At 45.9% G+C, this 25,493-nt stretch overlaps 1 protein-coding gene across 5 annotated transcripts in view; it reads right to left on the bottom strand.

The window, feature by feature from the left end:
- The window catches only part of RNF180 (ring finger protein 180), a 139,857-nt gene extending 123,836 nt beyond the window's left edge, over nucleotides 1–16,021 (bottom strand). For 3 of the 5 annotated variants that reach the window (XM_073344045.1, XM_073344048.1, XM_073344049.1), the window contains exons 1-2: nucleotides 15,841–16,021; nucleotides 11,164–11,302 (exon numbers count right to left, since the gene is read on the bottom strand). In XM_073344045.1, the coding sequence (XP_073200146.1) occupies nucleotides 11,164–11,265 (102 nt within the window). In that variant the 5' untranslated portion in view covers nucleotides 11,266–11,302; nucleotides 15,841–16,021. Of the gene's footprint in view, nucleotides 1–10,188; nucleotides 10,335–11,163; nucleotides 11,303–14,952; nucleotides 15,019–15,840 lie in introns of those variants that run through there. The other 2 variants (XM_073344047.1, XM_073344050.1) reach the window with 2 other exon arrangements.
- Between the last annotated feature and the right edge of the window lie 9,472 nt (nucleotides 16,022–25,493).

The following is a 25,493-nucleotide window of genomic DNA, read 5'->3' as shown; positions in this document are numbered from 1 at the left end:
GTAGTGATGGCTGAACCCCCTAAAATGGCATGCAGCTCATCATAGAAGCGGCATGTTTGGGGCTCTGACCCAGAGCGGCTGTTCATAGAATCATAGAATATCAGGGTTGGAAGGGACCCCAGAAGGTCATCTAGTCCAACCCCCTGCTCAAAGCAGGACCAATTCCCAGTTAAATCATCCCAGCCAGGGCTTTGTCAAGCCTGACCTTAAAAACCTCTAAGGAAGGAGATTCTACCACCTCCCTAGGTAACGCATTCCAGTGTTTCACCACCCTCTTAGTGAAAAAGTTTTTCCTAATATCCAATCTAAACCTCCCCCACTGCAACTTGAGACCATTACTCCTCGTTCTGTCATCTGCTACCATTGAGAACAGTCTAGAGCCATCCTCTTTGGAACCCCCTTTCAGGTAGTTGAAAGCAGCTATCAAATCCCCCCTCATTCTTCTCTTCTGCAGGCTAAACAATCCCAGCTCCCTCAGCCTCTCCTCATAACTCATGTGTTCCAGTCCCCTAATCATTTTTGTTGCCCTTCGCTGGACTCTCTCCAATTTATCCACATCCTTCTTGAAGTGTGGGGCCCAAAACTGGACACAGTACTCCAGATGAGGCCTCACCAATGTCGAATAGAGGGGAACGATCACGTCCCTCGATCTGCTCGCTATGCCCCTACTTATACATCCCAAAATGCCATTGGCCCTCTTGGCAACAAGGGCACACTGCTGACTCATATCCAGCTTCTCGTCCACTGTCACCCCTAGGTCCTTTTCCGCAGAACTGCTGCCTAGCCATTCGGTCCCTAGTCTGTAGCTGTGCATTGGGTTCTTCCGTCCTAAGTGCAGGACCCTGCACTTATCCTTATTGAACCTCATCAGATTCCTTTTGGCCCAATCTTCCAATTGGTCTAGGTCCTTCTGTATCCTATCCCTCCCCTCCAGCGTATCTACCACTCCTCCTCTCTGTTTGCCTCTCTGGTTTTCTGGTAGGCTTGCCTCAGCTCCTTCAGTTTCACGCGGCACTGCTTCGGGTCCCTGTTATGGCCTCTGTCCTTCATGCCCTGGGAGATTTTCACAAAGGTTTTGGCATTTCGAAAACTGGAACGGAGTTCTGATAGCACGGATTCCTCTCCCCAAACAGCGATCAGATCCCGTACCTCCCATTCGGTCCATGCTGGAGCTCTTTTGCGATTCTGGGACTCCATCATGGTCACCTCTGCTGATGAGCTCTGCATGGTCACCTACAGCTTGCCATGCTGGCCAAACAGGAAATGAGATTCAAAAGTTCGCGGTTCTTTTCCTGTCTACCTGGCCAGTGCATCTGAGTTGAGAGTGCTGTCCAGAGCGGTCAGAATGGAGCACTCTGGGATAGCTCCCGGAGGCCAATACCATCGAATTGTGTCCACAGTACCCCAAATTCGAGCCGGCAACGTCGATTTAAGCGCTAATCCACTTGTCAGGGGTGGAGTAAGGAAATCGATTTTAAGAGCCCTTTAAGTCGAAATAAAGGGCTTCATTGTGTGGACGGGTGCAGGTTTACATCGATTTAATGCTGCTAAATTCGACCTAAAGTCCTAGTGTAGACCAGGGCTTAGCCTGGGTACTTAAAGAACAGTTTGGCTGACAACCTGTAGCTGATGAACTTATTATTTCAGTGCAGTACTCGCTTTTCAATGTCCCGGGAAAATTATTTACTTTTAATTGTCCTCTGTTGACATGTCACAGCAGAGCACTAGTTTCAATTCCATATTCCTATGAATGATGAAAATGGAGTTCCCTAAGCACTAATTTCTAAAGCATCCAGCATGCGCCAATGGAATACTGATGCCCCCTAGTGCTCTGACCACAAGTTCTTTTCCCAGAGGAGGTGAAACTACTCCCACAATATTAAAAATACCTGAATTATAAACTAACAAAAATATTTCAAAACCTCAAACTCTGTAGTGGAGGGAGAGAGGTAATCTCTTATAACGTGCAGTAACTTAAAGGACAGCAATAGACAATTAAGTCTCTCTTTTCTGAAGATATATAACCCTAGTCTTTGGAAACTAAAAAGTTCCAAGGATGTCTCTATAAAACAAGGCATCAATGTAAGAAAACCATGCAACAGGAAGTAGGAACTGCAAACAAGGTTAATGTACTTAACAGCAGACAGACAGGAGATTTTTGAGTGAAGGAATACATTCAATAAATATTGATGTTTTTGATAAAGAAAGAACACATCTCTTAAAACATACACCAGAAGAAAAGATATGCCAAAAATAAGATAGCTATATGGTGGAAAAGTCTGGATTCCCTTGCTCCAAACAAACTTTCTATAACACATTAAGTGTAAATGGGAGCTATGTCTACCTCAGACAGCTAAGGCCTCAGAGATGGGATGCTGGCCAGGCTGAAGAAGTCTAACAAGACTGAGGTTTTCTTATTAAATTTCCTGGTTTTCATGTGGTGATAATCGAGCCTTCCAATTTCAGTTACAACTGTGCATATCCAGAATAACTCCACGGCTTTCAAAGGAGTACTTCTGAATTTACTCTAATCTTACTGAAAGCAGAATTTGGCCCTAACTGTTCTGAGAAAAGATTGGTATAAAGAAAGATTATTCCTAAATGACTATCAAAAATGTGCATAGCAAAAAGGTTCATACAGGAATGTACTATGGCATATTTGAACAAGTTATGTGCATTATGTCTTTAACATACAAATTCACTCAAAACAGTTCTGATTATTTTGGGGGGAGATTTTAGCGCACCATCCAGAGAAGATTACTATGTCATTTCAGTAACTCTTGAAAAGTTAATTACATTGTTTAACTCACCGATTAATGTTAAGTAATTACAATTTATATATACACATTCCTTTTTAACACCAGTAACGGGATACACTACTAGATAGTCATTTATCTTTTGGTTGTGTCAAGTTTTTGTCTGCTACAGAAATATTTCAAAGGATAAAATAAATCTATAGCTAAAACATTTTTTTTAAATAGCAGCTTTAATTGTTGATTTTTAAAAATAACAATAATGCTTTCTTTTTAGAGGAGTTATTTTATCAACTATGCAGTCTGCAGAGTAACTCTTCTGGTGGAATTTTTATACAGAGAAAATAAGAAGTACATCTGCTGTACATAATTGTAGTACATTTTCCCTCTGTTAGCATTTTATTTTTCTTTCTAAGATGACAACAATAGAAAGCATTCATATTTCATTTATTGTATTCCTTTATTATTAAAATATTAGGAATCAAATAGCTTTCATAATCTCCTAAATTACTGCAAAGGTTTATACTGTAGAGAGAGCTGAGAGAATGCTAGTGCTATCGCATTTCAGAACAAATTCAAACAGTTGCATTAAAAGAATAGTTGCAAAGATTAAAAGGCTTTGGTAAGAAAATATAAAAGTTATTCTTGACAGCTAATACTATCATTTTTTATCTCTCTAGGTGTTTATGTGATGCCCATGACTGCCATCTGGAAGGACTCAAACTAAATTCTCAAATAGTGCTGACTTTGGAAAGAATTTCAACTTTCTGAAATATTCTTATTTTGCCATATAATTATTATAACGCAGTTTTAAAACTTTAGCTTCCCCTTATGTGAGAGAAACTCCTCATTTTGTGCAGAGGACTGGATTTTATTTGGGGATTTTTTGGTAAATAAAAAGGAAAAATCAAATGGCAGCATGGTCAGGCATGAAGCCTCACTGAAACTCACAACAAAAATCATACATGGGGGAAAAAATCTACCTTACTCATGAAGAAAGGTAGTAGGAATTTCCAAGTTTGAAAAAAAATGAAAAAAGCCCTAAATCCTAAATATGTTAAAAAAAGTTTCCAAGCCTTGTACACTAACTTGTACATACTCTTCTACTAGAAACAATTTTTCATTCAAAAGGCTGTCTCCCTCTCTTGCCCTCTCCCCTGTAAATTAGTCTATAAAACAAAGACCTTTAAAAACAGATTTAACAAAGAGTAAATCTTTTACATATGTACTCTATAGCCTAAAGGCATAGCAAGAAATATTCTAATGAAAGTTAAAGGAACATTGAAGAGTTTTCTATTTCTATAAGCTAACAATAAGCTTTTCTACTCAGAGATGTATATCACCTTCAAATTATAAGTTTTCAAAGCTAATTAGAGGCTACCTAAATTTAAATATTTAAATATGAAGTAAGAACATGGAATAAGTTGTTTAGCTGTTGACTAGGAGGGTTAAGTGGAGTCCATGAAAACTGGTTGCCATAAATAGCAGGCATAGTGCCAACTCTCTATTAGCAATGCCCCCAACACCAAAAAATCCAAAGCCCTTCGACCACTATAGTAGGCACAACCTCCAGTCCAAGTAAGGATCACAGAACGACTGGAATGCAGTGGAACAAGTGCAGTTCTGCTAGGCTGGAGGAGGGAGGAATGCAGTATGTGAAAGGGACACAGACCCCAGAACATATTGGAGTACAGTCTTGTGGGTGGGCCTTGGTCCACCATAGCTTGGAGGACAGTTTTTGGGCCTGGTGGTGGATATGCTACTAAACAGTGGCACTGGACAAAATTCCTACATTGGAGAGGCACAGAGCTAGGGTCTAAGGATGTGTTTCCCCCTACATCTTTCTATATCAGTGGTCACCAACCAGTCAATCCTCTAGAGGATCTCCTATTCGATTGCAATCTCAGGTGGTGCAGCAGGGCTGCCCAGACCCCACACCGCTCCCAGAAGCAGCCAGCACGCCCCGCGGCCCCAGATCTCCCTCTGTACCCTGCTCCTGCCTGCAGACACTGCCCCCATAGCTCCCATTGGCTGGGAATGGGGAACTGTGGCCAATGGGAGCTAGAGACAGTGCTTGCAGAGAGGGGCAGCGCATAGAGCCATGGGCCACCTGTCCCCTCCCAGGGGCCGCAGGGGCACGTTGGCCTCTTCTGGGAGCAGCGTGGGTCCAGTGTAGGCAGGGAGCCTGCCTTAGCTTCACTGTGCTGCCGACTGGGAGCCACTGGAGGTAAGTGCTGCCCGGATGGAGGCCACACCCCAACCCCCAGCCCCCTCCCGGAGCCAGCACCCCGAACCCCTTCCTGCACACCAAGCCACAGCCCTCACCCCCCTCCCAGAGCCAGCACCCTGTACCCCCTCCTGCATCCCAACACTCTGCCCCAGCCTGGAGCCCCCTCCTGCACTCTGCACCCAAACTCCCTCCCAGAGTCCACACCCCCTTCTGCACCCCAATACTCTGCCCCAGCCCAGAGCCGCCTCCTGCACCCCAATACCCTTCCCCAGACTCTGCCCAGAGCCCCCTCCCACACCGCGAACCCATCGGCCCCAGCCCAGAGCTCGCACCCCTCCCAAACCGCAAACCCCTACCCCAGCCTGGTGAAAGTGAGTGAGGGTGGGGGCGAACGAGTGATGGGGGAGGACTGGAGTGAGTGGAGTGGGGCTTTGGGGAAGAGGCAGGGTAGGGTTGCTCTTAAATTCAAAAGTGATCTTGGGCATAAAAAGGTTGGAAACCACTTCTCTAAACAAAGCCAATTTACTTAAGGTGTTCTCACCAAATAAGAGTTGCTACTAAGACCTCACGGTCAGATCTTAAGAAGTATTAGGTGCCCAATTATGCAGATAAGCACCTAGTGAGATTTTCAAAAGCATCTATCTCCCACTGAAATTAGTTAGGTGCCCAGGTACTTTTGAAAATCCTACTACGTGCTTATCTGCATCATACCTTTAAAAATATGGCCATCTGTCTTGCAGCCCACACTATATTTTACTTATACACACACACACAAAAGCAGTTTGGGAATTTTAGATATAGTGCATTTCTTTACACTCTTTGGGGATCATAGATCCTCACCAAATCATTACAAAGGACTTTAAAAATAATTTAACTAAAGAATTAAAGAACACAGAATATACAAAGGCAACACAAAAATGTCTTCAGAACATGAGAAACAACAAAAGTGGCATTCTGAGATGCAGTACTTAATGTACTATGAAAGACATTTTCTAATTGGGAAAACTTGGAACATATCATTTTATCATAAATTGAAGTGTGGAACCTGTGGAACTCCAGTGGAACCTCCTTGTCTGAGGAGGTTGGGAAGGTCAGGACTATAACAGGGTTTAAAAGAGAACTGGATAAATTCGTGAAGGTAAAGTCCACTAATGGCTATTAGCCAGGATGGGTAAGAAATGGTGTCCCTAGCCTCTGTATGTCAGAGGGTGGAGATGGATGGCAGGAGAGAGATCACTTGATCATTTCCTGTTGGGTTCACTCCCTCTGGAGCACCTGGCATTGGCCACTGTCAGTAGACAGGATACTGGGCTGGATGGACTTTTGGTCTGACCCAATATGGCCGTTCTTATGTAGTCCCAATGATACAGTATAGGACAGAATAAATTCTTAATGTAACCACCTACCATAACTTCCATTCTCCTCAATGAGAGTTACATGGATTTGTTGAGGAAATAATATATTCTTATCTAATCTTCTTGTGAAACAGTGAACAGGTTTATTCACATACTACTTTTCTAACCCAATAACTAAGCATGCTTCAAAAGCTATTAAAAATCCTACAGCAAAAAAAAAGGATTCTAACTGCTGTTTTGTACTTAATAATCCCTTTAGTGCTACAGTAGTTTTAAACTATTTCTTTTGAAAAAATAGTGGACCCTACTCTGACAAGTTTCTATATTAAAAGTCCTTCCAACAATCCATTTTAATCTAATCCTAAATCAGAGAGATCCCCTTTTGTTTGAAAGCCGTCAAACAGAAAAAATTAACAACCCACGCCCCCCTCCTTCCCCCCAACATCTGTAACAATACAGTCAGGGTTAATTTCATTTACACTAAGGCCACTTTACACAGCTCTGGCCATGTCAAGCAGCCTTAAAGAGGGAGCACATAATATTCACACACACATTAGGGCCCCTTCACATGATTAGATGCATGTAAAGTGGCATCATCATAAATGAAAAATCAGGCTCTCAGCCTTCCCACTACCACCAGGACCCATGGGGATAGTTGGTAAGTTCTTGGCCCAATAGCTCCATGTTCACTTACTGGCTGCCAAGTTTGCCAGGAACATTTGGGATGCGGAGGCCTGCTCACTTTCCCCAGTTGTGAGACAACTGGTGAGAATTTCCAGCCTCATATGCTGGCAAGCCAGCAAAGCCCTGTCTCCCGTGACATCGCTCCTCATCACCTTGATTGTCGTATCTTAACTGTGGGCACAGAATCTGTGACTCCATCCTGGGAGAGGACATGGGATGGAGTGGCTGCTATTGGGGCTACTTAGCTACCTTTAGAGGGTTTCACCCTTCTTAGAGTCACCAACTTTCTACTTGCACAAAACTGAACACCCTTGCCCCCGTTCTTGCCCCGTCTCCTCTCTGAGGCCCCGCTCCTCAATCACTCCATTCCCCCCCGTTGCTCACTTTCTCATTTTCACCAGGCTGACTCAGCGGGGTGAGTGCAGGAGTGGGTGAGGGCTCTGGCTAGGGGTGCGGGCTCCAGGGTGGGGCCAGAAATGAGAAGCTCAGGGTGCGGGAGTGGGCTCTGGGCTGAGGAAGGGGATGAGAGCTCCAGGGTGGGGTCAGGGATGAGCGGTTTGGGGTGCAGGAGGGGCTCTGTGCTGGGGAAGGAGCCAAGGGATTCAGAGTATGGGAGGGGGGTCTGGGCTGAGGCAGGCGGTTGGGATGTGGGAGGGGGTATGGGTTCTGGGCTTAGGGTGTGGGTTCTGGGGTGGGGCCATAAATGAGGGGTTCAGGTGTGGGAGGGGGCTCTGAGCTGGGGCAGGGGGTTGGGGTGTAAGGGCTCCAGCTGCAGGTGCATACTCTGGGGTGGGGCTGAGGATGAGAGGTTTTGGGTGTAGGAGGGTGCTCCGGGCTGGGATCAAGGGGTTTGGAGGGCGAGAGGGGATCAGGGCTGGGGCAGGGGGTTGGGGCATAGTCAGGGATAAGGATTGCAGGCTCCAGGCAGCGCTTACCTCAAGCAGCTCCCGGTAGCAGTGGCATGTCCCATGTCCCCCTTCTGGCTCCTACACAAAGGCACGGCCAGGTGGCTTTGCGCGCTGTCCCGTCCGCAGGCACCGCCCCCGCAGCTCCCATTGGCCGCGGTTTCTGGCCAATGCGAGCTACGAAGCTGGCGCTTGTGGTGGGGGCAGCGTGCAGAGCTCCCTGGCTGCCCCTACACATAGGAGCCGGACTGGGGACATGCCGCTGCTTCCGGGAGCCGCATGGAGCCATGGCTGGCAGAGAGCCTGCCTTAGCCCCACTGCGCCTCTGACTGGACTTTTAATGGCCTGCTCTGCTGTGCTGACCGGAGCTGCCAGGGTCCCTTTTCGACCGGGCATTCCGGTCAAAATTGGACACCTAGCAACGCTACCCCTTCTCAGCATTCCCATTTGATTCTGTGGTTGCAGAAGTGTTTGGGCTCCATTTTGCAGATATGCGTCAGGCCAGAACTTGGGCCTACCAATTGAGATAAAAATAATGTTGGGAAAAAAATCGATATATTGAGACAGCCATATTTTTATGGACATATGAATGATGAGTTCTGAGAACAATAGCCTATGAGACTCTAGGGCTTTAAATAGTGTAGTTATGGAAACCAATATGCATTTGTGAGTTTGTAACTGTATAAAATCACTGATCACTGACTGGTTGTAAAGCAATATTTAATGCTATACTGTTTATATTATTCTCTTAAAAGAATGAAAATTAATTTCAATCCCTACTCATTACATCCTTCTCCACTGGCAAGCCTGGCATTTTGGAGTGTTTCTGGTACATCAGAAAATCAATATAGTGTATTTTGTTAACTTTTCTCTTTGATCCAACATCAAAAAGATGTCAGCGGGATGGTGAATATCTTGGGAAAGACAGCTTGATAATTAACTGCTGTTGTAAAGCAGCAGGAGGTGCTCATTCATTGTTTTCTGTATGATTATTTTTAATTAAAATGTTGTGAATTCTGTTGTAAGAGACATCAGCTCTGGTGAGTTACGATATTTTTTTAAATCACATCTTCTATGCCTCACCTTTTTAAAGTAAATAGCAGCAGTCAATCTGACACGTAGAAGTATCTGGCATATATAATTTAACTTTACTTAAAATGCATGTCAGTATGAAACCCACTGTCATAAATACAAAGGGAAGGGTAAACACCTTTAAATCCCTCCTCGCCAGGAGTTCTGACCTGCATTCCTGCTCTGGTCCCAGCAAAAGCAACACACAGACAGACGGAACCTTAGTTTCTCCCCCCCTCCAGCTCTGAAAGTATCTCGTCTCCTCATTGGTTATTTTGGTCAGGTGCCAGTGAGGTTATCCTAGCTTCTTAACCCTTTACAGGTGAAAGGGTTTTTCCTCTGGCCAGGAGGGATTTAAAGGTGTTTACCCTTCCCTTTATATTTTATGACACCAAAAAACTCGCTGTTACGATATATTAAGGCAACGAGTTTATCGGGATTCTAAAAAAGGTTTGGACTTTTACATGAATAATAAAAATATCTACATTTACACAAGCTAGCATACAAATGTATAAGGCAGGGATCAGCAACCTTTGGCACGCGGCCCACCAGGGTAAGCCCCCGGCGGACTGGGCCACTTTGTTTACCTGCCGCGTCTGCAGATTCGGCCAATCACGGCTCTCACTGGCCACAGTTTGCCGCTCCAGGCCAATGGTGGCTGCGGGAAGTGGCGCGGGGCGAGGGATGTGCTGGCCGCTGCTTCCCACAGCCCCCTTTGGCCTGGAGCGGCAAACCGTGGGCAATGGGAGCCACGATCGGCCGAACCTGCAGATGCAGCAGATAAACAAACTGGCCCGGCCCTCCGGGGGACTTACCCTGGCGGGCCGCGTGCAAAGGGTTGCCGATCTCTGGTATAAGGCATATCAACCCTCATCATGCCACAGAACAAAGGTAATAACTAAGGTCTAGAGTCACAAAGGGAACTTATGCATTGCAACACCTAACTCCTAGTTTCCCTGCTGCCCAATACAATTCACAGTCCCAAGTTAGATCCCCAGACCCCCCATGCATTATATGGGGAGAGTTAGGAGCCTGAGGGCATGTCTACACTTGCCATTTAAAGTGGAAAAAGTCCCTTTTTGTGCAAAAACCATACAAGTGTCTATATTTGCCAGTGACTTCTTGCGGTGAAACTCAGAAGTTTCACTGCAAAAAGAAAACCACCTCCACGAGAGGCGTACAGCTCTTACCGGTGATGCATTTGTGGTGATGTGCAAGTAAAGACACGTTCTTCCTGTTTACAGAGCTTTTAGCCTCTGGAGGATATCCCACAGTGCCTAGGTGACCGTTCTGGCCAGCAGCTCTGATGCCAAGTAAAGACACATCCACCCCATCCCTGTAAATACACAAACCAGCGTTTTACACTCACCGGTTCCCTATCACTAGTGAAACTTACAGCGCAAAAACTCTGCAAGTGTAGACATACCCTTAGAAAGGGATTCTCAGAAGCCAGAAAACTGAATAGAGAGCTGCCTAAGCTAGCCAAGAGTGAAATGTGGAGGAAATGGGCAAAGCTACAAAAGGTATGTCTACACCGCCTGCAGGAGCGAGCGTCCCAGCCCAGGTTGACAGATAATTGTATTGATTTCTGTAGGTCGCAAATGAGGGGTGTGTGCTGTGGTGAGGGGCTATGTGTATTTGGGGTAAGTGTGTGTGTTATTGTGCTTGGGTTGGGTTGTTGTGTCTTGGGGGGGGTGTTATGCTCTGGGAGAGTTGTGTTGATTTATGCAGGTGGCACTTGGGTCAAGTAGTCTACCATCTGTGCAGTCTCCCTCATACTACCAATGAAACTGATGTATGCAAATTAGCTGCAGAGTAAGGGCGGTGGTTAAGCTGCCTCTGACATTGCATTGGTCTAAAACTCTTGGCATGGCATAGATACATTCCTTACTGTAGCTGTACACCACACAGGAGTAATTTGTTAAATCAAAATGGCTAAGAACATAAAATCTGGATGGTAACAGACAACAAAACCCAGTGATGATTCAACCTGGTGATATTCTGAACAGAAAGAGCCCTGAACCATGCTTGCTGCTGTTTTCATCACTTCACACTGACTGTACAGACAATTTGACTGCAGAGTGACACACAGAGACATTCCTGGAATCTTTTTATATGTAGATACTAAATCAAGGACAATGGAAAAATAAAGAAGCTATACTTACTTCAGATAGTTGTTTTCCATTACATTTTATGATGCAATCAGAATTTGCTATGTATTTTCTACACTTCCAGCAACGAAGCATGCCATCTTCTAGGGTATTCATTTTAACTTCTGGTTCTTCAATTGTTTATCTGTTAAAGCTATAAAGACAGTAAAAATGTATAATTTTCTTAAGCACCTGTAATCTGTTCAAATTACAGAGGGCGTCAGCCTACGATTCTTAGTCACATGAGCAGTCCCTAATCACACTAGCAACAAATACTACTACTATTTTGATTTTATATAGTACCCTTCATTCAGTTTGTTAATTACTCCTGGAGGAATTCTGCATCAAAAACATAAAAATTCTGAGCACAATATTTAAAAATTCTGCAAATTTCATGTGTCAAAATAACACTACATAATCACACCAGTTTCAATTATTTCAGTAATTTATTTCAAAATACCTGTCAGCAAGTATGTCTGTAACAATACAGACACTCACAAAAATTCCACCAGGAGAAGAGTGTTAAAGACACCTCTACGACAGCCCAGTTCCTGTATCTTTCCCTCCTCCCTCCCCCAGAGCTCAGTCGGGGGGGCCAGACACCTATAACCCCTCCCTCCCAGAATCTGGCTATGGGACCCCCCCCAGCCAATACACCCAAACCCCCTACCTCCCAGAGCCCAGCCGCAGAGCTCCTCAGCCCAGACACCCGCCCCCCTACCCCTCAGAGCCCAGGGATCCAGAGGAAGAAATAGACTGATGCTTGGTCCCAAGCTTGTGTGGGGTTTCCTGTATGTCACTGTCTCCTTCCCTCAGGGCATGTGGGGAACTGCAGCTGCCTTTAGCTCCTTCCCCCTCCCCCTGGCAGTGTCTTCTATATGCGAGCTGGGCTCTGCTGGGTCCAGAGGCCCTGAGTGGGGGCCAGCAGCACTGCAGCCCATTTCTGTGAGGGAAAGGAAATTCAGCATGCACATTAATTTCTGCAAGATTGTGCAATATTGCAGATTTCCCCCGGGAGTAAACAGTTATATAGCACCATATATCTGCACGGTTTTTTAGAATACCAAAAAGACAAGGTCCCTTCCCTAATGAGTTTACTATCTAAAGCTCTGATCCTGCAAGTTACTCTATGTGAGAGGATCCCAACCACTACAGTGAACAGGGACATCACTCCGGCCCAAGGGTCAGCCCACTTGCAAGACAGAGACTTACATTAAGACACCACCAAACAGAGAGAGATGACAGTTGATATTCGGTCTTTGCTCACCACTGTAGTCCATAATTTTCTTTGATCCTTCCCCGAAGACTCTTCCCCATCCCAATTTCTCTTTCAATCTTTCTGTCAGGGACCTCATAAAACTCTCCCTTTCCCCTGTCCTCCCAGAAATCCACCTCCGGTTCCAGTCCCCTACTTTTTCTGACTTCCTTGGGCCAGCTACTTGAAAATTAAACCTAAAATGTATGTGTAAAGGGTCCCTTGGATCATGGTGCTCTGGCCATCCCTACTCTAAGCATTGAAAGATTACATTGCAATTAAAATCGGCATTTAAAATTATTGGCAAAAGATCACAGAAGGATTCTGTGTGTTCCTGCAAGATTAATTTGCAATGGAGTCAACCATTTCACGCTTATTTCTATTGACTTTTCACTAATACAAACTTGGAGATATCTAAGAAATTGTTTGAACAGCCTATTGCCTTCCTTTGCATTTCTCTCTAACAAGCAATAGCCTAGGCTACATGTCATCTATCTGCTTGGTTTCTGAAGAAAGATCATCTGATTAAAGGAAAAGCGATGAAATGATCCACATATTTATGTCAAAAACTGAGTACTTGTTTCAGCAGAAAGTACTTGCTCTTCATTTTGCTTTTTCCTCCACAGTAAACTAGGCTTCTGCTCTCTTACCAAAGCTTTAGTTACAACAGTATTCTGTTTACTTAAATGGTAACTATGATTATAACATACAACCAGACTATTAAAAAAACAACCCATGCTCAGACACTGAAATAAGACAGATCGCTTAAGTGCTTTTCATATTTTTTTGCAGCTTTCAATTCACAGGTAAAGTATGAATTTATGTTAAAACTCCAGTATTCTTTTATTTCTAGACAAACTAATAGACTAGTATTAGTAGTAAGTAGGAGCTTCAGATCAATATTAGTTGAATGAAAGATCATGGTAGATGCATTTAAGCAAAAAGAAAATATTCACATTCAAGACCTTGTCTTGCACATGGCAAGAATTTGAAAAATGCAAATGCTTTGAACTACACAGAACATCCCTGTATCTTGAGTTTTGCTTACACAGTTACAGTCAGCACAGTTATTTTAGTAGCCCATCAGCATATGACATATTTGAAAGCAGCAGTTAAAGGGTATACAAATGTTAAATGTCTCTCTCAAGAAAGTATTCAATTCAAACGCAGGTTTTGAAATGTAATGAATAATACCACTCAGGGAGTGCTGCTACAAATATAATTTTGAACACACCTTAAATGCATTGTGAAAATGTAATTCCAAAGTATGCATTACAAAATTAGCTTTGATCTATTTGACTGATGATAGTCTTTATTGTCTATTTTTGTAGGGAGCCAGGGTGGCTTCCCTCTGAACTTGGAGGAACAGATTACAGCAGTTTGCAGTATTTTGCCCTAGCAGTTGTTTTTAATGAGAACATTCCTGAAGGTCTATTAAAGTTCTGCACATCTGTGCTTTTCTTCAGTTCTCACTATGGAGGAAACAGACAACCTATAACCCAATTTGTTGCAAATAAAGATCTGTGTAACAAACGGTGTTGGGTTTTTTTTAAAGTAAATGCCTGCATATAATCTTCCATAATGACCTCTTCTTCATTAGTGCTAGACTTGGCACAAATGTGTCTGTGGGGTTTGTATTTTGCAGAAGCAGAATATGAATTCTTACAGAAGTGGATAAAGGGAAAAACAGGTACAGTCTTAACAATAGATTACTTTGTTCTTTTGCAGTGAGTCTATACTAAAATGAGTAGTGTTTAGGGTGACTGCTTCTTTATTAAGTACTTCCACAGCAGTACCATAGCAATTTTAATTGTACAGTGCTGTACTATAATAGCTGACTAAAATTAATAACAGGATGTAGAACTTCACATTTAAATCATTGTCTCATATGTTCAGAAACTTTTAGCTGAAGAGCACTGTGAACTTAAAAGGCTAATCATAGCCAGAATATGAATTCAAGCCACCCCTATATGCAGAGAGGTTAGTAGTGAGGTACCCCAAGAATCAGTGTTCGCACTATTGTTCAATGTAGGTAACTAGCAACCTAGAAGGTGGAGTGAATAGCAAGGAGACAATATTTGCCAGTAACTTTTTAGCTTAGTCAAGACTTGTAATGACCATGAGGACCTTCAGAAGGATCAGAGAAGACTAGGTAACTAGGCAATACAATGGAAGATGAAATTCAACATAGACAAGTGCAAAATAATTCAAATTGGAAAGCATAATTTAACAACTAATATACACCAGAGTACATTCTGAATTAGTTTAATTTCTCTTAAACGAGTTGTAAGCATTGTGGACAGCTCAGTGAAGACATCCCTGAAAATATTATAATACTGTTACACAGGTGGAATGGAGAAATCCACAGCCTCCTTTCCCCAAACACTGATCAGCTCCAGTAGCTCAGCATTGCTCCAAGGAGGGGATCCTTTGCTCCCTGGAGCAGGCATTGTCACCTGGCCGGATAAGTGAGTACTACCCAAGACAACAGGAGGGGGAGTTTCAAAGTCTTTGGGGCTTTACAAGGGGAGGGGTGGATGTCTGTTTACCTGGTGCAGAGCAGCTACCCAGAGTGGTCACCTAGGCACTGTGGGATATCCTGCGGAGGCTAAAAGCTGTGTAAACAGGAATAATGTGTTTTCACTTGCACATCACCGCAAAAGCATTACCAGTAAGAGCTGTACTCCTCTCATGGAGGTGGTTTTCTTTTTGTGGTGAAACTTCTGAGTTTCACTGCAAAAAGTCATTGGCAAGTGTAGATGCTCCCACGGTTTTTGTGCAAAAGAGAGACTTTCTCCGCTTTCAATGGCAAATGTAGTCCTGTCCTTAAGCACAGCAGCGGTGCAGCTGTAGCGCTAGACAAGCCCCAACTCTCTGGTCTTTACCACCCTTCTTCTAGGCAGCAGGAAGGCATAAAACATTTGAATTGCATTTGGTCAGAAGGGAACCCGAAACCCATAGAGCTCGCCAAGCCTGCGGATACCAGCAGCGCTGGCGAGGGATCCCGGGGGTCGCTCACGCTGGCCTCGGGGACCCACTGACAGCTGAGCTATTTCTTCATTGCACAAAGCGGTGAGATCACGAACGCCAACCAGCTCCCTGAGGCACAGCCCCGGGGGTAGGGTGACCAGACCGGGGGTGGGGGGATAAGGGGAGAGGAGCCACAGGCGGGTTTTCCCTCCCCAACCACACAAGCAACCTGTGGCTCGTCTCCCCGGGGGCGGTGACCCAGCAGCAGCGGCCTCGGCAAACTCCCGCCGGTTTGGCGGCCAAACCCTCCCCGCCCCACGGAGCGCCGCACCCAGAAACGGACCCAACGCACGTCCCCCCCAGGAGGGGCCTGCCCCGCAGGGCTGCGGGCGGCTGTGTCCCGGCTGGCGCGGCCTCCCCGACTCCGGGGCAGCCGGCCAGGCGGAGCTAGCAGAGCCCCCGCTTACCGCTCGCGGCTCGCCGGGCGGGGGTGTCCGTCGGTCCGGCCGCTCGAGCAGGCGCGGGGCCGAGTACTGGCGGAGATCCCGGGTGGGCGCAACAGCTGCCGACGGGAAGAGACGGGAGACAAACAGCAACGAAAAGCGCTCCGTGCCGGTCGGAGTCCTGGCCGGGGGGGAGGGCGAGCGCGAGCGCTGCTCGGCGGGGAGCTCCCCAACCCACGCGGGATGTGGGGCGGGCCGGGGCTGGGGCAGAGGCTGCTGCCCTTTCTCCTGCCGCTGCTGCACCGGGGAGTGCGGGGGCTGGGAGACGGGGTGGGGGCTCCAGTGTGTGAAACCCCCCCCCACTCCGCGCGCCTCGTGGGGTGAGGGGGAGACAACAGGGCAGCGCAAGATGGCCCTTCACTCAGCTGGACTGGGCATAGGTTTTAGGGCTGGGGTCTAGATCCTTTCCCTGGGGTCAGCTGCACGTTTAACAGCCATTTGGATGGAGGAGCAGATGAAGGCACTCTAATGTTGGTGTCCCACAGCCCCTGTCAGGGACCAGACCCCATTAGGCTAGGCGCTGTACAAACACACAATCCCTACACATCTTACAGACTATACCACAGGAGACAACAGATGGCTAGACGCAGCCGGGTGTACAAGAAAACAAAGAGACATTATCAGTGACAGGCAGGAATCACAGCACAACAGCAGTCTAACCGTCAGTCAAGTTTTTTGTAGGAATCATCCCATATAAACATCCCCTATTAGAAACTGGCTCTGAGTTGTGTTGCCAATCATCAGGCAGGCTCCAAAAAAAAAAATCATGATTGGCATAAAACACATGAGATTTGTAATAGTAATAACTTTTAGGTTCATTTTATTTACCTTCAAGTTTTTGAGCCATCAGGGTGCACCAGAGTCATGTTTCCAAGCTTTTCTTCAAAACTACTAGAGCTAGATACTTTTTTAATGAAAGCAGAGTCTCATGTAATCACAGGATTCCAGGAGCTGGGGTTTTAAGTATAACACCAAATATCTCAATAATTCACAATAAACATACAGCAAAAATACTGCTGTTTCAATGGGACATTTGAACTTTCCCATCAGGCTTTTTAAACAAATCTTCCTCATTCAGCTTGTCCAAGTCTCACATCCATTTAGAGTATAACATAAGAATGGCTCTACGGTCAGATCAATGGTTCAGCTACCCCAGTATCCTGTCTTCTCACAGTATCCAATGCCAGATGCTTCAGAGGGAATGAACAGAACAGGACAATTAGCAAGTGATCCATTTCCTGTCATCCAGTCCTGCTTTGTGGCAGTCACAGGTTTAGGGACACCCAGATAATAGGGTTACATCCCTGACCATCTTGGCTAGTAGCCATTGATGGCCCTATCCTCATTAACTTATCTAATTCTTTTGAACCCAGTTATACTTTTGGCCTTCACACCATGCCCTGGCAATACATTCCACAGGTTGACTGTGCAGTATGTAAAGAAGTACTTCCTTATGTTCGATTTAAACCTGCTGCCTAATAATTTCATTGGGTGACCTTTGGTTTTCACGTTAAGGGATAAATAACATTTCATTATTCACTTTCTCCAAATCATTCATGATTTTATAGACCTCTATGCCACCCGCAGTAGAGTCATCTCTTTTCTAAACTGAACAGTCCCAGTCTTTTTAATTTCTCCTTGTATGGAAGCTGTTCCATACCCCGAATCATTTCTGTCTGCCCTTTTACACTTGACTTGCCAGAGTTTATGCTCCTTTCTGTTTTCCTCAGTAGGATTTGACTTCCAATCATGGGCGGTGGGTATAATAGGCCAGGGGAGACTCTGCTTCCCCAGCACCGCAGCGGCTGCCTGACTCCTGGTTGCAAGGTTTGGCAGGGGAAGTTTTTGTTTTATTATGCCCCAGGCAGGTTCTGGGGTGGCTGAGGAGGCGGTATGTGCTATTCAGCTTCCTGGGCTCATCAGTTATCTCCCTGGCCTCCAGAGAGATTACTGATGAACCCAGGAAGCTGCGTAGCAAATACCTCCTCCTCAGCTGCCCTGGAACCTGCCTGGGGCATAGCAAAAGCTTCTTCCGAGGAGAGTCCAAGATGCTTTCCCCTCACAGCAGCTTGGGGTCTGGGGAGGCACAGTGTTGGTGGCTCAGGGCACCTCGGGGCAGGGCAGCTCAGGCCTCTGGCCAGCCTCAGGCTCCTCCAGTTTGGGGGGGTGTGTGAGCAGTAGGGGTGGAGCTGGGGGCTAGCCTCCCCAAAGTGGGGCTTCACCCGCTGCCCATGCTTCCAATTTTTAAAATATGTCATTTTGTTTCTAACCACCTCTTTTACTCTGTTTAACCATAGTGGCATTTTTTGGTCCTCTTACTGTTTTTTTAATTTGGGGGATATATATAGATAGATATAGTTTGAACCTCTATTATGGTGTTTTTAAAAAGTTCCATGCAGCTTAGACGCATTTCACTCTTGTAACTCTTCCTTTTTAATTTCTGTTTAACTAGCCTCATTTTTGTGTAGTTCCCCCTTTTGAAATTAAATAAGACTCTGGTAGGTTTCTTTGGCATTTCCCCCCCTACAAGGATGTTACATTTAATTTCATTATGATCTCTATTACCAAGCACTTCAGCTACATTCGCCTCTTGGAACAGATCCTGTGGGGGCACTTAGGACTAAATCAAGAATTGCCTCTCCCTGGTGGGTTCCTGGACTAGCTGCTCCAAAAATCAGTCAATAACAGTGTCTAGAAATTTTATCTCTGCCTCTCATCCTCAGGTTCATGTTCCCATTCAATATGAGATAGTTGAAATCCCCCATTATTATTGAATTTTCTATTTTTGTAGTCTCTCTAAGCTCCCTGGGCATTTCACAATCACGGTCATCATCCTGGCAAAGTGATCGGTAGTATATTCCTAGTGCCTATATTTCTTTCCTTGGTCTACATCAACTCAATGTATACCAAATTTGCCTTTATCTTGCACCCAAACTTGCTGTTGTTAGGATATAGATATTCAGGCCTGTGTGTAAAGGCCTATACTCTAAGAACTTAGGTGTATTCTTATCACTTGGCTAGTTATAGAGGTATAAAAAGAAAGAATAAAAATCACAGTCTGGCGGTGTAAGAGCCTTTTCTTACTGTTTCAGAGTAGCAGCCGTGTTAGTCTGTATTCGCAAAAAGAAAAGGAATACTTGTGGCACCTTAAAGACTAACCAATTTATTTAAGCATAAGCATGAGCTTTCGTGAGCTACAGCTTATGCTCAAATAAATTGACAGGTTTCAGAGTAACAGCCGTGTTAGTCTGTATTCGCAAAAAGAAAAAGGAGTACTTGTGGCACCTTAGAGACTAACCAATTTATTTGAGCATGAGCTTTCGTGAGCTACAGCTCACTTCATCGGATGCATGCCGTGGAAACTGCAGCAGACTTTATTTATATACAGAGAATATGAAAAAATACCTCCTCCCACCCCACTGTCCTGCTGGTAATAGCTTATCTAAAGTGATCATCAGGTGGGCCATTTCCAGCACAAATCCAGGTTTTCTCACCCTCCACCCCCCCACACAAATTCACTCTCCTGCTGGTGATAGCCCATCCAAAGTGACAACTCTTTACACAATGTGCATGATAATAAAGTTGGGCCATTTCCTGCACAAATCCAGGTTCTCTCACCCCCTCACCTCCCTCCCAAAAACCACACACACAAACTCACTATCCTGCTGGTAATAGCTCATCCAAAGTGACCATTCTCCCTACAATGTGCATAATTAAGGTGGGCCATTTCCAGCACAAATCCAGGTTTTCTCACATCCCCCCCACCCCCATACACACACAAACTCACTCTCCTGCTGGTAATAGCTCATCCAAACTGACCACTCTCCAAGTTTAAATCCAAGTTAAACCAGAACATCTGGGGGGGGGGGGGGGTAGGAAAAAACAAGAGGAAATAGGCCACCTTGCATAATGACTTAGCCACTCCCAGTCTCTATTTAAGCCTAAATTCATAGTATCCAATTTGCAAATGAATTCCAATTCAGCAGTTTCTCGCTGGAGTCTGGATTTGAAGTTTTTTTGTTTTAAGATAGCGACCTTCATGTCTGTAACCGAGTGACCAAAGAGATTGAAGTGTTCTCCGACTGGTTTATGAATGTTATAATTCTTGACATCTGATTTGTGTCCATTTATTCTTTTACGTAGAGACTGTCCAGTTTGACCAATGTACATGGCAGAGGGGCATTGCTGGCACATGATGGCATATATCACATTGGTGGATGTGCAGGTATACGAGCCTCTGATAGTGTGGCTGATGTTATTAGGCCCTGTGATGGTGTCCCCTGAATAGATATGTGGGCCCAATTGGCAACGGGCTTTGTTGCAAGGATAAGTTCCTGGGTTAGTGGTTCTGTTGTGTGGTATGTGGTTGTTGGTGAGTATTTGCTTCAGGTTGCGGGGCTGTCTGTAGGCAAGGACTGGCCTGTCTCCCAAGATTTGTGAGTGTTGGGTCATCCTTTAGGATAGGTTGTAGATCCTTAATAATGCGTTGGAGGGGTTTTAGTTGGGGGCTGAAGGTGACGGCTAGTGGCGTTCTGTTATTTTCTTTGTTAGACCTGTCCTGTAGTAGGTAACTTCTGGGAACTCTTCTGGCTCTATCAATCTGTTTCTTTACTTCAGCAGGTGGGTAAAGAGTTGTCACTTTAGATGGGCTATCACCAGCAGGAGAGTGAATTTGTGTGGGGGTGGAGGGTGAGAAAACCTGGATTTGTGCTGGAAATGGCCCACCTGATGATCACTTTAGATAAGCTATTACCAGCAGGACAGTGGGGTGGGAGGAGGTATTTTTTCATATTCTCTGTGTATAAATAAAGTCTGCTGCAGTTTCCACGGCATGCATCCGATGAAGTGAGCTGTAGCTCACGAAAGCTCATGCTCAAATAAATTGGTTAGTCTCTAAGGTGCCACAAGTACTCGTTTTTCTTTTTGTCTTTACCTTGAGACTGTTCAAAGAAGCAGTAAAACATTTGTCTCCATGGATGCCCATGGATCTTTTACTCCAAAAATTCCAGTGGAATACAGCAGACCTCCATCATACTTTGTCCAAAATAACCAAAAACATTTCACATAAGTATCCAAAAGTACTCTCCATTAAAACGCCAGAAAAACACAAGTGTGGAAAGGCAGGGGGAGAGGTGGAAAGAAACGAATTAAGCCTGTCAGGTCAGTTTAAAGTATAGGCTACCAGCAGCAAATTAAGTAAACAGAGAAAAAGAAGAAGGAAAAGAAGAAAAGGACATAGCTAGCTCTGAGCCAAGAGTAGGTTCCCTGGGTTGAAACAGTTGGGAACCCGTATCCCCAGGTTCTCATTCTAGCTCCGGGAGAAGAGTGAGGGTTGTTATCTGCTCCTGCAAACCCTGCCATTTTGCACTTTGAAACTTTTTTTTTCCCCCTTCCCCTTCTTTCTCTCCACTCCCTCAGGACCAAGTCCCAGCTCCAGTCTCTAAAGGTAGTTTGTTAACTCTGCTTTTGACTTTAAACCCCATTGTGCCAAATCATCTTTAAACTACCCCTAACTAATTTACAACCCTTCAGCAGCCCTTGCTGAAGCAGCACCAAACTTGAAAGATTACTGGCAGCTTCCCATAATGCTGTCCTTACTTCAAACCTCTCACAAGCAGACTGAAGGGCCTCCTTTCCCTGGAAGGCATTCAGTCCCAGTGGGCAGAGACCTTCTTCCACTACCCATATACCAAAAGGAGGGTGGGCTTCTCAGCCACCCCCCATCCCTCTGAGTCCCCTAACACTTCCTCCATTTCCTTTTTAATCTCATCCCAGATTGACCCCTGCACCTGGTATGGGCCCTGCTTCTTCCTTATCCGTTTATCCAAAAAATCCTTTACCCTGGCTTGCCAGAACCTGCAACTATCATCATGAGACTTTGCTATACCCCCTCCAAGCAGCTGCATGGACTGTTGGGGAGGGGGATTTACAGGCTGCCACTCACCTAACCGATGCGATGCATCCAAGTCACCGGCACCAAGATGTTAGGGGGCTTATTCCTTCACCCACTTACTTCCCTGGTCCTTCTCGCATGAACAGAGAGCAACAATACCCGAAGTCCAAAGGTGCAAACAATTCGAGGTTTATTGTGGTGAACTTCCAGCAAGCATGATTCCAGTTTCCTTCCTTAGTGTCCCCATTTCCAGCTCTGACACCACAGAGCCCCACTTGTGTCCCTGTTCCAATTCCTGCCCTTAGCTAAACATGATTCCAATTTCCCCACACCCATTCCCTGTTCCCATTTTCCCCTTTAGCAAAACATGATTCCAATTTCCGCATTCCCTGTTCCCATTTCCCCCCACCCACCCACACACTCACTTCCTGACTGACTGCAGACTATATAGTTTATTTGAGCATAAGCTTTCATGAGCTACAGCTCACTTCATCGGATGCATCCGATGAAGTGAGCTGTAGCTCACGAAAGCTTATGCTCAAATAAATTGGTTAGTCTCTCAGCCCTGGTCTACACTAGGACTTTAGGTCGAATTTAGCAGCAGTTAAATCGATGTAAACCTGCACCCGTCCACACAATGAAGCCCTTTATTTTGACTTAAAGGGCTCTTAAAATCGATTTCCTTACTCCACCCCTGACAAGTGGATTAGCGCTTAAATCGATGTTGCCGGCTCGAATTTGGGGTACTGTGGACACAATTCGATGGTATTGGCCTCCGGGAGCTATCCCAGAGTGCTCCATTATGACTGCTCTGGACAGCACTCTCAACTCAGATGCACTGGCCAGGTAGACAGGAAAAGAACCGCGAACTTTTGAATCTCATTTCCTGTTTGGCCAGCGTGGCAAGCTGCAGGTGACCATGCAGAGCTCATCAGCAGAGGTGACCATGATGGAGTCCCAGAATCGCAAAAGAGCTCCAGCATGGACCGAACGGGAGGTACAGGATCTGATCGCTGTTTGGGGAGAGGAATCCGTGCTATCAGAACTCCGTTCCAGTTTTCGAAATGCCAAAACCTTTGTGAAAATCTCCCAGGGCATGAAGGACAGAGGCCATAACAGGGACCCGAAGCAGTGCCGCGTGAAACTGAAGGAGCTGAGGCAAGCCTACCAGAAAACCAGAGAGGCGAACAGCCGCTCTGGGTCAGAGCCCCAAACATACCACTTCTAAAATGGCATGCAGCTCATCATAGGGGGTTCAGCCACCACTACCCCAGCCATGTTGTTTGACTCCTTCAATGGAGATGGAGGCAATACGGAAGCAGGTTTTGGGGACGAAGAAGAAGAAGATGATGATGAGGAGGTTGTAGATAGCTCACAGCAAGCAAGCGGAGAAACCGGTTTTCCCGACAGCCAGGAACTGTTTCTCACCCTAGACCTGGAGCCAGTACCCCCCGAACCCACCCAAGGCTGCCTCCTGGACCCAGCAGGCGGAGAAGGGACCTCTGGTGAGTGTACCTTTTAAAATACTATACATGGTTTAAAAGCAAGCATGTGAAAGGATTACTTTGCCCTGGCATTTGCGGTTCTCCTAGATGTAGTCCTAAAGCCTTTGCAAAAGGTTTCTGAGGAGGGCAGCCTTATTGCGTCCTTCATGGTAGGACACTTTACCACTCCAGGCCAGTAACACGTACTCGGGAATCATTGTAGAACAAAGCATTGCAGTGTATGTTTGCTGGCATTCAAACAACATCCGTTCTTTATCTCTCTGTGTTATCCTCAGGAGAGTGAGATATAATTCATGGTCACCTGGTTGAAATAGAGTGCTTTTCTTCAGGGGACACTCAGAGGAGCCCATTCCTGCTGGGCTGTTTGCCTGTGGCTAAACAGAAATGTTCCCCGCTGTTAGCCACAGGGAGGGGGGAAGGTTGAAGGGGTAGTCACGCGGTGGGAGGAGGCAAAATGCGACCTTGTAACGAAAGCACATGTGCTATGTATGTAATGTTAACAGGGTAAGGTTTACCCTGAAAGAGTGTAGCCACTGTTTTATAAAATGTGTCTTTTTAAATACCGCTGTCCCTTTTTTTTTCTCCACCAGCTGCATGTGTTTCAATGATCACAGGATCTTCTCCTTCCCAGAGGCTAGTGAAGCTTAGAAAGAAAAGAAAAAAAAACGCACTCGCGATGAAATGTTCTCCGAGCTCATGCTGTCCTCCCACACTGACAGAGCACAGGCGAATGCGTGGAGGCAAATAATGTCAGAGTGCAGGAAAGCACAAAATGACCGGGAGGAGAGGTGGCGGGCTGAAGAGAGTAAGTGGCGGGCTGAAGACAGAGCTGAAGCTCAAATGTGGCGGCAGCGTGATGAGAGGAGGCAGGATTCAATGCTGAGGCTGCTGCAGGACCAAACCAGTATGCTCCAGTGTATGGTTGAGCTGCAGCAAAGGCAGCTGGAGCACAGACTGCCACTGCAGCCCCTCTGTAACCAACCGCCCTCCTCCCCAAGTTCCATAGCCTCCACACCCAGACGCCCAAGAACGCGGTGGGGGGGCCTCCGGCCAACCAGCCACTCCACCACAGAGGATTGCCCAAAAAAAAGAAGGCTGTCATTCAATAAATTTTAAAGTTGTAAACTTTTAAAGTGCTGTGCTTAAAGTGCTGTGTGGCATTTTCCTTCCCTCCTCCACCACCCCTCCTGGGCTACCTTGGTAGTCATCCCCCTATTTGTGTGATGAATGAATAAAGAATGCATGAATGTGAAGCAACAATGACTTTATTGCCTCTGCAAGCGGTGATTGAAGGGAGGAGGGGCGGGTGGTTAGCTTACAGGGAAGTAGAGTGAACCAAGGGGCGGGGGTTTCATCAAGGAGAAACAAACAGAACTTTCACACCGTAGCCTGGCCAGTCATGAAACTGGTTTTCAAAGCTTCTCTGATGGGTACCGCGCCCTCCTGTGCTCTTCTAACCGCCCTGGTGTCTGGCTGCGCGTAACCAGCAGCCAGGCGATTTGCCTCAACCTCCCACCCCGCCATAAACATCTCCCCCTTACTCTCACAGATATTGTGGAGCACACAGCAAGCAGTAATAACAGTGGGAATATTGGTTTCCCTGAGGTCTAAGCGAGTCAGTAAACTGCGCCAGCGCGCCTTTAAACGTCCAAATGCACATTCTACCACCATTCTGCACTTGCTCAGCCTGTAGTTGAACAGCTCCTGACTACTGTCCAGGCTGCCTGTGTACGGCTTCGTGAGCCATGGCATTAAGGGGTAGGCTGGGTCCCCAAGGATACATATAGGCATTTCAACATCCCCAACAGTTATTTTCTGGTCTGGGAATAAAGTCCCTTCCTGCAGCCTTTGAAACAGACCAGAGTTCCTGAAGATGCGAGCATCATGCACCTTTCCCGGCCATCCCACGTTGATGTTGGTGAAACGTCCCTTGTGATCCACCAGAGTTTGCAGCACTATCGAAAAGTACCCCTTGCGGTTTATGTACTCGGCGGCTTGGTGCTCCGGTGCCAAGATAGGGATATGGGTTCCGTCTATAGCCCCACCACAGTTAGGGAATCCCATTGCAGCAAAGCCGTCCAGTATGACCTGCACATTTCCCAGGGTCACTACCCTTGATATCAGCAGATCTTTGATTGCGTGGGCTACTTGCATCACAGCAGCCCCCACAGTAGATTTGCCCACTCCAAATTGATTCCCAACTGACCGGTAGCTGTCTG

This window comes from Lepidochelys kempii, chromosome 5 (genome assembly GCF_965140265.1).
Source record: "Lepidochelys kempii isolate rLepKem1 chromosome 5, rLepKem1.hap2, whole genome shotgun sequence".
Taxonomy (NCBI): domain Eukaryota; kingdom Metazoa; phylum Chordata; order Testudines; family Cheloniidae; genus Lepidochelys; species Lepidochelys kempii.
This window is presented reverse-complemented; position numbering and strand designations above follow the sequence as displayed.